Below are 13,409 nucleotides of genomic sequence, written 5' to 3'. Positions count from 1 at the left end.
CCTGAAATCCTGTTCATGTGTGTACTCCCAATGGCCTAACTTCCTACCATTAGGCCCCACCTCCTAAAGTTTCACCACCTCCCACAGCTCTACAGGCTGGAGGCTAAGCCTTTAATACATGGGACTTTGGGGACATTCCAGATCTAAACTACAGCATATGCTAAGGAAGAGGTGATAAAAGCCTAAAGCAGTGAGGATGGGCGGGAGTCTGTCGAGCAGATTAGCTTAAAAGATAGTTCTTCTGTAATACGTATTCTGAAAATGTGACTTGGCTCCAATAATCTGATATTGGTGGACAATCTGGGCATGATATGAAGCTGCATTTGTTTGCATGCCATTTGGTCCCTGAGAAACACTAAGTGAACCATGTTCAGTGGAATGGAGCCCTGTAGGGACACACACATGCACGTGCGCGCACACACACTCAAGCACCCCCGAGCCCTCTGGGTAAAGCAGCTATTTATTGCAATACTTATGCACTTCTTAACCATTTAACATGTATAAAACTGTTCTACTATTTTGTCACATTTAAATCTTTTTAGGCTGGGGGTATAGCTCACTGGGAGAGTACATACTTAGCATATCTGAGGCTGGATTCAATTCCTATTACCACAAGAAAAAGTAAATTTATTCAGTAATTGACAAAAACTGTACATATTTATGTTACAGACATGACACTTTGAGATACTGCGCAGTGTGGAGCATGCAAACACTAACTATTGTGTACTGCCCAAACAAAACAAAACTTTTCAGCTGCTCTTCGACAGACATTGGTAAACTGGACGTGATGACCCAGACCTATAATCCCAGGATTTGGGAGGATGAAGCAGTAGGATTTGAATTTGAAACCAGTATGGGTTACATATCAAGACCTTGTCTCAAAAAAAAAAAAAAGACACACACACACACAAAAAGACACTGTTAAGAAAATGAAAAGGCAAAATACACATTTCCAATATACCTGACAAAGGACAAAGGATTTATGACTCAGTAACAACAAAGGAAACTAATAACAAAGGAAACAACTCAAAAAGAATTTTTTGGTAGTACTGGGATTTGAACTCAGGGCCTTGACTCTATCACTTGAGTATGCCTGTAGTCTTCCAATTCAATTTTAACATAGGGTGTAAGAAAGACATATGGTGAACCAGTAAGCACATGAAAACGTCTGTACCATTAGCCAACAGGAAATGCAAATTAAACCATGAGCTACCTCTTTGTATTTACTAGAATGGCTAAAATCAAAGAGATTGACATGACTAGAACTGATGAGGACACACAGCTGGTGGGAATGGAAAGCAGAAGAACCAACTTGAAAAACCATTCGGCAGTGTATTAAGAAATTGAATGTACACCTGATGGAGAACCAGCAATTCTACTTCTCGGTATTCACCCTGAAGAAATGAAAATGTGTATCCGTAAGAAGAATGATATTAAATGTCCATGGCTCCCAGCTACTTGGGAGGCTGAGATTGGGAGGACTGGGGTCTGAGGCCAGCCTGGGCAAATAGTTTGTGAGACCCCCATCTCCAAAATAGCCAGAGCAAAATGGACTGGAGGCGTGGCTCAAGCGGTAGAGCACTGCTTTGCAAGCAGGAAACTCTGAATTCAAAGCCCCGTTCCAAAAAAAAAAGTCATAGCAATTTTATCCATGATCACCCCAAAATGGAAAGACTGGAAATTTAAATATCAATAGGTGAATACTGGCTAGGGATGTGGTTCAAGTGCTAGAGCATCATCTAGTAAGCATTAGGCCCTGAGTTCAAACCCCAGTACCATCAAAAAAACAACCAATGAAAAGTAAATAAAGACTCTGTAGTATAGTCATTTGATGAGCTACTCATCAGCGATAAAACTCAGCAACATGGTTGAGTCTCAAAATAATCACACTAAAAGGAGCTAAATAGAGTGTACACTGGGGTGGGGGTGCAGCTGGGTGACAGGGGCTTGTGAGGCCCTCTGTTGACTCCTAGCAACACACACACACACACAAAATATATACTGTCTGACTGCATTTCCATGAAACTCTGGAACAAGCAGAAAAGCACTAGTCTCTATTGACAAAAATCAGATGAGGCATTGCCTGGGGTAGGGAGGAGGAGAGAATCACTTCAAAAAGCAGGAGGAAATTTGCTGAGGTGACAGTGTCAACAACGTGACTTGAACATTGGTGACATGAGTGCAGGTGTCTTGTCCAAACTTACGGAACCAGCGTGATCTATGCTAGATTTTCTCTAAGGTACTAGGACAGGTTTTAAAGATTATATGCAATCTATATTTTGTTAAGGTTCTTTTTTTTTTATTTCCAGTGCTGGGACTCTAATAAGCCCATGTATGCTAAGTACACACTCTACCCCTGAATCTTTAAGCAGTTAGGAAACTGGGCAACTCTCCTGATTTCAAGTCCAGTGCTCTTTTCACTATTTACATAGAGGCTATAAAACCTATAAGGCAACTTATATGACAGCTATTGAACGGGAAATGTGCTCAGAATAAGCAGTTACAATGAACACGTGAAACATTCCCTGAATGACATTTAGAAAAGAACTATTCTGAGTTCCTAACGCAGTAATGCGTCCACATAGTCATTATGGATGAATGCTAACTCGTTCAGTGAGCCTTAGAGAAACCTGACAGTATCAAAGCTCAGGCTGACAAACTCCCAAGTGCGCCCCTCAGGCATAACAACTGTAAGTGGGAAAACCAATATTAGGACCCTCTCGATACCACAGAATAGGACACAGATGGCACCACCAAAGAATCAGTTATTCCAAAACAAAAACACCCAAGCCTCAAGCTGATCATGACTCTAACCAAGTTGCTAAGTCTAAATGACAGTTTCCAGGAATTATGGGGGATCCAGGAAAGTGCTAACATGACGACAGAGTCAGCAAGATCCAGAATGTGAGAAATTCTTCAGGACAAATGACCCAGTGTTTCTTTTACAAGTGAATGTCATTCCTGGGGTCATGGCTCCAGTGTAGAGCACTTGTCCAGTAAGCATAAGGCCCTGAGTTCAAACCCCAGACCACCACAAGTGGATGGCATTAAACACAAAAGATGGGCCTGGGATAAAGCTCAGTGGTAGAGTGCATGGATAGCATGTGTGACACCTGAGGTTTGATTCCAGTACGAAAACATTAAAATAAGGAAGAAGAAAAAGAAAACAGAAGGAAGATGATGGAAGGGAAGAAACAGTGGTAGTAGAGAGGGAATAAATGAATTATTGGTGATTAAATTTTAAGGGACATGGTTAAATGCAAAGTATGGACCTTGGTTGGGTATTTGTTTGAACAGAGACATCTGTAAGAAAAATGGGATAAAGTTAACATGGTCAGCATTAGATGATAATAAAGATGACTGTTGTCTTGGTTGGGTGTGACAGTTTCTATGATTGTTTTTAAAAAGACCATATCTAAAGCTGGGCATGGTGGTACAGAGCTGTAATCCCAGCACTTGGGAGGGAGAGACAGGAAGATTGTGAGTTCAAGAACAGCCTGGATTATACTTTGAGACCCTGTCTCAGGAATCCAAAAATCCCCAAGATTTATGTTCACATGCCCCAAATAATGAGGAGAGAGGGAGAGGCAGTACGGATGCGATGACATTTGAATATGATTTTTTTCCTCCTTAAAATAAAGCAAGTGTGTTACTTCCCTAAGAAACATACAGAAACTTTCATTCTAGGGTGCTGGGGGCATGGCTCAAGTGGTAGAGTGGTGTCTAGCAAGCTCGAGGTCCTGAGTTCAATCCCAGTACCCACGACTACAAAAAAAAAAAAAAGAAAGAAAAAGTTCCCTCCAGTAATACACACTCTAGCACTCAGTGGTTTTCAGGCCCTCCCAGTACTGTCACAAGGAAAGGAAACGCACACTTCTGTCACTGCTGTTGAGATTCTCAGAGCTGATGGGCAGCAGTGTGCTCAGCTCCAGATCGGTGACCATTTGCCGAGACTCTGCCAGCAAGCGCTGAAGCTTACTTGTGGGGGAGCAGTCATCCTGGGAAAAGCGTTCAGGAAATGAGAAGCATAGTGTTATGTTCACAAATCCAACTTACAGACACAAACATTAACTGCCTGTTGATATTTGACTAAGCTATTACAAAGCAAAGCAGGACATCCAATACTACAACACCAAATTCCTTTTATTTGAGTCTACTCAGTTAAACAATTGGACTTAAAGAGAAATAGTTTACTGTAATTAATTAACATCAATTTGACAAAAACATCCTAGATATTTAGGCTTCCTAAATAAACTTTTCAAGTCATAATTAGCAGGTCAAAATACTTACAAAATGGAACTTTAACACTAAAGGCTGTTCAGGTTTTTAGGGTATGTTGATTCAGTTTATTTATTTTTTGATGGCACTGGGGTTTGAACTCAGGGCTTCACACTTGTTAGGCAGGCACTTTACCACTTGAGCCACTCTGCCAGACTGTTTACTCTTTAAAAAACAAAACAAAACAGGGCTGCCTAGCCAGTGTGAGGCCCTGAATTCAAATTTCAGTGCCACAAAAAAAAAAAAGAAAAAGTAGGAAAGAGAGCTTTCATAGGGTTTAAAACTATAAACACAAAGGCTGGCTGAATGACTCAAGGCCTCAGCCTAAGATTCTCATTATCAGAATGGAGCTTTAAATTTGCCATCCTGGGATCCTGGTAACTCATGAATGTTAAGACGTTTTCTTCTATAGTGAAATTCTGTTATTGTGCATTGGTCAGTATACTTATCTCTGCAGACAGATGTCCATAAGGTCACCATCACATCACCTGTGTCTCTTTGTAGACTACTATTGCCAGAGTGTGTGTTTGGAGGAAGGGGTAGCTAAGAAAAGCAGTTGGGTGACATGCTCTGGGTGTACTTTCTGTACTGCTGGGGTTTTTTGGATTTGTTGTGCTTTTAAACAATGAAGATATTAAGTTGCCAAAAAACAAAAATACAACTTTTCTTAAAAGAAAAAAAAAAAAAGAGCCGGGCACTGGTGGTGGCTCACGCCTGTAAAACCAGCTACTTGGGAGGCTGAGATTGGAAGGATTGAGGTTAGAGGCCAGCCCAGGCAAACAGCTCACAAAATCCCCATCTCCAAAATAATCAGAGCAACATGAACTGGAGGTGTGGCTCAAGTGCTAGAGTGCCTGCTTTGCAAGCATGAAAGCCCTGAGTTCAAACCCCAGTTCCACTAAAAAAAAAAAAAGTTTGCTTTAAAAGAACCTTAAAGTCCTATACTGTAATTAAAAAAACTCCTGAGGTAAAGCCAAAATTAAGCAATAGTGCTACAGAAGAATTAAAAGCTTGCTGAGGGAAAGCCTTGCTTGAATAAGCTGGGAACTGCTGAGCACAGTACACACCTGTTCGTTGGACATTGCTGCATCTTTGCTGGGTAGTGAGCCCGTGGATGAGCTCTTTTTGTCAAGCAGGGCCTCAGTCTCACCTTCTCTTACTGCAGATTTTGAACCCAGGCAGTGGGAATGCTGGATGGCAATAAATTCACTGTGAACAATGAACCAAACAGAATCAGACACCATAAGTATTACTGTGCACGGATTGCTGATATATTTATACTTAAAACTGCCAAGAGGACAAAAAAGTGCCTTTTATTAATTTATTTAGAGAAAAGGTCTCAACTATGCAGTCCAGGCTGGCCTAGAACTTTTGGATTCTCTTGCCTCAACCTCCTGAGTGCTGGGATGACAGGTATGCACCACTATACCCAGCTTAAGTGTTTTAAATGACGAGCTCAAGGCTGGGGAGGATATTTTAGATTTGGGTATAAATAAATTCACATCTTTTGCAAGTAAAAAGTAAAAAAAAAATGTAGTTAAGGGTAACTACAGAATAAGGAACTTCCCTCCTCCAAAAAGTACAGAGAGAATTGGGAGTATAGCTCAGTGGGAGAGAGAGAGATGAAGAGAGAAAAGGGATGGGGGAATGGCTCAAGTGGTAGAGCTCCTGCCTAGCAAGCACAAGGCCCTGAGTTTACCACCAAGGGAAAAAAAAAAAAGGTTTTAGGGATAGGATCATCCAAAAGGGAGGGAAAAAATTAACACAGTGTAAGGCTCAACTTACACAGCATTAGACTTTTGGTTTATGAGACTCATGTTTGTTAATGGTTCTGTAAGGCCCTTTTGTAAAAGTGGAATGGCACCTGCAGTACTTGGTCTCAGGGAATACACAGAAGAGCAGGTGCCTATGGTTTCTGCCTCCGCAGGCATACCTCTCTTTGTCAAATGGAACAAATGTGAACACTTTACTTCGATAATAAAGTAGATACACAAGTTCTTGTAATCTAAGAAAAACCAGGAAAACAGAATTATCTTTTCTGCTTAATCAAGTATTTGTATGGGATGCCTTGGCAATGGACTCCTGCTGGCAGAACAAGCAGTCACTTCAATTATTTTAAGTCAAGGAGGTCAAAGGGCCTTGAAAGAAAACTCTGAGTGTAAACTTGAATTTATTTCATACATTAAATTTAGTATGTATCCATTCTGCTCTCAAAACTATCCAGTGCACAGTTTTCACTTAATTTCTGAATGTTCTTGTTTGGTAGTAATAAATAGGCAATTGTGCCCTACTGACACTTATAGTTATGTAAAGATATTTAAACCAAACATGACTAGATGACATTTAGTGTGACAACCAACTTTTAATTTTATAATTGGCAGAATATCTGATTTTTAAAGGACTCAAGTTTCTAAAAGGACCACAGAATACTCAAAATAATTTAAGTACCAAAATTTTAATCATAAAGTCCTATGAGAGTCAATGCAATGATTAAAATAAGCTTCTCAATATAGAAACCTCATTCTTAAGATTGAAGAGGTATGCTTTATTTAAAAATAGAAGACATTACAGCGCCACTCAACCACAAGATTCAGCAATTCTAACAATAAGATGAGCCTGAATAATTCAGAATATGCTAATATCTAATCTATTTTCTTCTCTGAAAAGAGGAATTTTTATTGGCTTATTAAACACAAATATTCTTTCTCTCACATAACTTTTTTTAAAAGAAAGTCTGGGAAATGTAAAGTTGGAAACAAGTATGAGCTGAACACAAAGCAGCAGCAGTTTGGATATATAATGTGCCAAGTGACCCTGGATAGGACAAAAAGAAATTGTGACAGTGCAGTCCGGACTTGAAAGGGTCAGCTTGTGGATTCCACATGGATCTGGGAAAGGAATGCTCCAGAGCAGCATTCCTCTCTGTGTAGTGACCCACCCATTTGTTTTTTAATAAAACATACTTGCCCATCTCATAACTGGTTTTGTTTTTAAGAAAAGCCTTTGCCTCAGAAGTCACCCTCAGTACAAACTCTTCAGGGGAGTCTAACAGGCTCCTTGTACAATCAAAGACTCATCTGCCTATGCTGTGATGAAAGAGTGAAGGTCTATCTTTAAGCAAGATCTGTTTGCAAACAATGCTTTCAGGCTAGCAGGAGGTACACAGTGGCTACTATAGCCCTGCACTTCTGCACATTGGCAGATGTGCTCCTTGGGTGTTTACAGATGTGAGCCTCACTAACCTGGCTGAGGAACTGCATTTCGTTCCACTTCCTGAACAAGTGCACACAGTCTTGTGGCGAACAATCCTCTCTACTTTGGAAGGCTTGAAAATGTTCATCCACTCAGCATCAGACATGTGGCCTGGGGCTTCGATGATGAGGTTACTTGGGTGGCAGCACTTGGACTCACACAGCTCACTCTCACCCAGACAGCCTCCATCTTTCGGGCAACAAGAGATTTCAGATCTTTCTGTTGCCTCATGACATTCCACCTCCAGCTTCTCTGCTTGTTTTGAACCAGGACTGTTGGCCAGGCCCAGGTAGACATTGACATCATGCCACTGCTTTTCATCAGGTAACGATACAGATGTTTCTGAGAGCTGTTTCTCTTCATTCTGAAGCCCAATTCCATTACTTTTTGCTGATTTTGCATGGCTCTTGCACAATGTAATTTTGTTTTCAGGTTCAATCTGGATTTTTCCGCCCAGAGACCAAGACTTTTGTTTTTCCGCTAAGTCTTTAGTAAGCAGAGATGATACAGTAATTATATTTTTTTCCCCAAATGCAGTATTAATCTGTAGTTTCTTCTCTTTGCATATATCACAAGAGTTCTTGTCTGACCTATTTTGCTGAGCCAATATGGCCTCAAATTTTTGGTCCTTAACCAGTGACTTCTGATTTTTCTCCCTCTTAATATCGACTTTTGGGTGGTTATTTTCAAGGTCTGATAAACACATGTCTCTGCTATAATGGAATTACAAAAAAAAAAATGGGGGTTGTAAGATTAGAGTTTATATTATCATTAACTATTATTTTCCCCACACCTCACTGGTAAAGTTAAATCCCAGTAACACCCTTTAGTCTCACCTTCAGAGCCCACTTCCAGCCCTACCTCTTTCAGGAAGTATTCTGACTGACGAACTTACACTCACTCTCCCTTTCCCATCCTTAATGCCTACAGTACTGTCTAAAAACAAGAACATCAAGAATATTGTGTAAATGTAACAAAACCTATACCATGAGGGTTTCCATGTCACATGTACTCAGGTATTCTTTAATCTTTCTTTTTTTGTTTGTTTCTTTTTTTTTTTCTTTTTTTGTGGGACTGAGGTTTGAACTCAGGACTTCCCACTTGCAAAGCAGATGCTCTATCACTTGAGACACATCTCCAGTCCATTTTGCTCTGGTTACTTTGGAGATAGGGCCTCTCAAACTATTTGCCTGGGCTGGCCTCAAACTTCAATCCTCCCAATTTCAGCCTCCAAGTAGCTAGGATTCCAGGTATGAGCCACAGACACCTGGCTCTGGTAGTCTTTTTGTTTATTTGAGACAAAGTTTCACTGTGTAGCCCAGACTGGCCTCAAACTCATGATCCTCCTGCCTCAGCCTCCTGAGTGCTGGGATTACAGGCAAGTAACCACCATGTCTGATCTGTATTGTTCTGATTCCTTAGAAAACAACTCTTTCCTGTAACTGCATAAACCATTTTATGCTTTTCAGGAGTAACTTCAATTCATCTAGTACTTCCCAGTGGCAATGAAGCCCAAAGAGAAGAAAGACTTGATACACCAGAGGCTTTTGCCTGAAAGAGAATCCCGAGTGGGTCTGTAGTCTACTAGTGGCAACAGCAGCTGGCTGAATAATAGAGAGACAACCACCAGCAGCTGGCCTAAGAAGAAAAGTACAGACAGCAGCAAAGTGTAGCTAAATCCCCATCATTCTGCTGCAGCAGTAATGGCCTCTCACACCCCTCCCTCAGCTAATTCCCATCATTCCGAACTCCTTTCCCAGGGAATGGGGCTGCAGTCAACCTGATTCAGTCCAAACTTGGGGATTACTTGCAGTCACGGAGAACTTCCCTAACTCCTCTCCCTTTTCTTGGCTCTGAAACATTCTGCTTGGAAAAGGAGACTAACTTTAATTGTGGTATAGTTATATGCCCATAAATTAAACCACACTTTATGTACCATATTTTAATTTTACAGAAGTCAGTTTCATCACCACACTGCTTGTTGTTAAAAGTTAGGGAAGATGTCTCCTATTAGCAAGGCAAAGGGCAGTGACCACCCTCAGAGCTGAGTTACCATTCTTTGGCATTATTTCTTTGAAACAAGTATTTCCTATTCCTAGTCTAGTGCCCAAACACTGTGAGTACTGGATGAATGAAGGAAGGACTGACTCATCTCCAAGTTTCTACTCTAGTTCACATGGTTTCCACCCCAGCTCCAACCCTTCTACCCGAGAGACACAAGGCATGTATAAAGATTTTACTTCTATCAAATGGCTAAATTAGTATCATGATTAGAATTCTTAGATCAGAACCCAGGATTATAATGATAATTACTAGCTCACATATGCTCATTTCCCACTGTATGAGGAACAATAGCAGGTACTAGCTTACAATAAGTACTGAGCAAATATTGATGAAATAAAATTTAAAAAAATAAAAAATAACGATGACATAAAAGATCATATTAAAAGTATCTCCTGAGATTACCTGGATTCTAGAACCTCTGATTCCTCCATCTTTGAATCATATATCTGTATCAATTCCTGAGAATTTTCCACATTAAAATTAAGAAACTGCAGATCACTCTGTTGTTTTACATAAACCTGCCATAGATATTGATAAATCAATACATAGTATAATAATAAAACCAAGTTGAAGCAACAATTTGGCACTTTCAAACTCTAAAACAGATTAAATGGTTTTTGCTTTTATTTTTCCTATGTTCACACTGAGATTAGACAGTACGGCTGGTCTCCTAACCTTTAACGGCCATAATGAAGACCTTATCTGCTCAGCCTAATATGATGCGTAGCTAATGTAGCATAGTTAGGATTCCAGAAGCACCATAAACAAAATCAACAGGCACACAGTTTCCTAATTTGTTCATAAACATTTCTCACCTAATAGTTAAGATAGTCAGGGCCATACCTGTCTCAGATTATGCAGCTCTGAATTTGTGCGTTCTTGCTTTGACTTTGCAATATCAAGTAACTCATCTTTCCTCTTTTCTCTCTCCACTATTAAGAATAAAAATGATTAAACGTTTTTTTTATCAGCCATACCGATACAAACCTCTCCACTTCTAAAAACCTAAGGCAGGGCCGGGGACATGGCTTATGTGGTAGAGTGCTTACCTAGCATGCAGGAGTGCAGGACGCTCTGGGTTTCATCCCCAGTACCACAAAAAAAGAAACAAACAAAAACGCTAACACCTTTTGTTTCTGAACTTAAAACTGAAGAATGGTGATTCTGACTAGATGCTTCCTCAAATAGGAAAATTTCACAATATAATTAATATGGTACATCAAAAAAAGATTCAAGGAACTGGAGGTGTGCTTCAAGTGGTAGAGTGCCTACATAGCAGGCACAAGGCCTGAGTTCAACCCCAGTAACACACACATCAAAAAAAAAAAAAAAAAAGGAGAAAAAGGATTCAGAAGCGCATGTGTGTGTTGCACATAGCCAGGTGCCAGTGGCTCACGCCTGTACTTGTAGCTACTCAGGAGGCAGAGATCAGGAGGATCATGGTTCAAAGCCCCACTGGGCAAATAGTTCACAAGACTCTCTTGAAAAAATCCATCACAAAAAAGGGCTGGTGGAGTGGCTCAAGGTGTAGACCCTGAGTTCAAACCCCAGTACTAAAAAAAAAAGCTTGGAGGCAAGTACACCAAAGTTTTAAGAAGCTACTAATATTATTATTATTATTTTGCAGTACTGGAGTTTGAACTCAGGGCTTCACACTTGCTACGCAGGTGCTTTACTAGCCAATCTGCCAACCCTTATTTTTTTGGGGCGGGTGGAGGTTGGTGGGGTTCTTTTTGGAGACAGGATTTTACTATGTTGCCCAGGCTAGCCTTGAACTTGAGATCCTCCTGCCTCAGCCTCCCAAATGCTAGGATCACAGGTGGTACCACCATTCCTAGCTAGAAATTTATTTTTAATAAGTTGGGTACCTGGTGGTACACACCTGTAGTCCCAGCAACATGGGAGGTCTGACACAGAGGATTACCTGAGCCCACGTGTTTGAGACAAGAGTTAAATAAGACCCCCATCTCAAAAAAAACTTTTTTAAAAGAAGTTATTTTAGGAGCTGAGGGTGCGGCTCAGTAGTAGAGTGCTTGCATAGCATGCACAAAGCTCTGGGCTTAATCCCTAGCACCATCACAACAACAAGGAACCTACAGAGGGTTGGAGACATGGCTCAGGAGGTAAAGTGCCCGTGTAGCAAGTGTGAAGCTTTGAGTTCAAACCCTAGTACTGCCAAAAAAAACCCAAGAATCTATAGAAAGGAAAGAATTTAAAGCACTATACCTGAGCATACATTAATGTTATTCTTAAGGAGAACTGACTCACACAAAACTGAGACATCAACAATAAATGCTTCACTTGAAAAAAATACCAGGAGATGAAAATGCTATTATTTTGATTTGGTCATTATACGTTGTGTAATGCAATGAATTACCATACTGAATCCCATAAATATGTATAATTTTTTTATTCTGGGGATCAAATTCAGACCTTGTCTCAAAATAAATAATTTTTTTAAAATAAAATAAATTTTGGCTAGGAATGTAGCTCAGCAGTACCTGCTTAGCATATACAGGTCCTGGACTCAAATCCCAGCATCACAAAAAAAAGAGAAACAAATTGGGGGTGCAGTGGGTTATGCTTATCAAGCACAAAGCTCTGAGTTCAAAACCCAGTATCACCAAAAAGATAAAAAAAATTTTGGTGGTACAGGGATTTTAATTTTTAAAAATCTAGTGAAACACCACTACATAACTGTAAGAATGGCTAAAATAAAAACTAGTGCCATTGGGAGGGGGTAGAGGGAGGGGGAAATGACCCAAACATTGTATGCACATATGAAAAAAAAAAAAAAACTAGTACCAATACCAAAAGAGGCAAAAAGATTTCTAAGAACTGAATTCAAATTAAATATATAGGACAAGGTGTGTGGCTCAAGTGGTAGAATGCCTGCCTAGCAGGTACAAGTGTAAGGTCCCGAGTTCAAACCCCAGTACCACCAAAAAAAAATAAATAAAAAAACCAAAGTATGGAAAATGACCTCTAACTATGCATGAATTGGTTTTAAGTAAATCTGATACAATTTAAATAAAACATTTACAACTTTTACCTGTGGTTTTTTCATACATTTTCACACTTTTTTCTTGTGCATAAAACATAATAAAAATAGTTATCATCATTGTACATTTGGAACATTACAGTAATAATAATATTTAAATGTGTTCTTTGCTGTGGACCGGACTTCTCCCTGACAGTTGGTTTGGTGGTATTTGCTGGTGCTCACAAACTCAGTGAAAAAGAGTGAGGTGTGATCTGTGAAAGGCCATTCCCAACAACAATGAGACCTGGTGTAATTGTTCTAGGAGGGGGAAGAAGATAAAGGAGAGTGGTGGAAGGGGTAAGTCTCGGTATATTGTAGTTCTGTGAATGTCACAGTGCACCCTTATGTGATAATATGCTAGTAAAAAGAAAAACAGGGAAGAAGAAAAGCCACCCCAACATGCTTAGTATGCAAGTCTCAAAGGCGGATGTGCAGCACCTTTTTCTTCTTCTTGCTGTTTTTTGCAGTGATAAGGATCACATGTAGGGCACATGGTAGGCCAGTGTTCTGCCATTGAGCTACACTGCCATACTGCCAGTCCTCAATTCTTTTTTTTTTTTTTTTTTGTGGGGGAGGCAGTACTGGAGTTTGAACTCAGAACCTCACATTTGCTAGGCAAGCGCTCTACCACTTGAGCCACTCCACCAGCCCTTTGTGTGTATGTGTGTTGGGTATTGCCTGAGCCACCAGCACCCAGTGCTCAATTCTTAATTTCTTTGCATCAGGTAAGTTAAGACCATAATAAAAAGCCACATAAATATAGTAGGCCTGC

At 40.1% G+C, this 13,409-nt stretch overlaps 1 protein-coding gene across 11 annotated transcripts in view; it reads right to left on the bottom strand.

The window, feature by feature from the left end:
- Ccdc62 (coiled-coil domain containing 62) overlaps nt 1–13,409 on the bottom strand; it is a 37,321-nt gene that overhangs the window by 4,930 nt on the left and 18,982 nt on the right. For 5 of the 11 annotated variants that reach the window (XR_002212114.2, XM_020159467.2, XM_020159465.2 and 2 more), the window contains 5 exons: nt 10,438–10,526; nt 9,997–10,112; nt 7,521–8,243; nt 5,346–5,487; nt 3,873–3,998 (listed from right to left, as the gene is read on the bottom strand). Coding sequence is in view for 6 of the 11 variants with exons in the window: in XM_020159467.2 (XP_020015056.2) it covers nt 3,873–3,998; nt 5,346–5,487; nt 7,521–8,243; nt 9,997–10,112; nt 10,438–10,526 (1,196 nt within the window). In the remaining 5 variants the exon portion in view is untranslated. Of the gene's footprint in view, nt 1–3,814; nt 3,999–5,345; nt 5,488–7,520; nt 8,244–9,996; nt 10,113–10,437; nt 10,527–13,409 lie in introns of all 11 variants that reach the window. The other 6 variants (XR_012443545.1, XR_012443546.1, XR_012443547.1 and 3 more) reach the window with 2 other exon arrangements.

The sequence above is a fragment of the Castor canadensis genome, chromosome 18, assembly GCF_047511655.1.
Source record: "Castor canadensis chromosome 18, mCasCan1.hap1v2, whole genome shotgun sequence".
Taxonomy (NCBI): Eukaryota; Metazoa; Chordata; class Mammalia; order Rodentia; family Castoridae; genus Castor; species Castor canadensis.
This window is presented reverse-complemented; position numbering and strand designations above follow the sequence as displayed.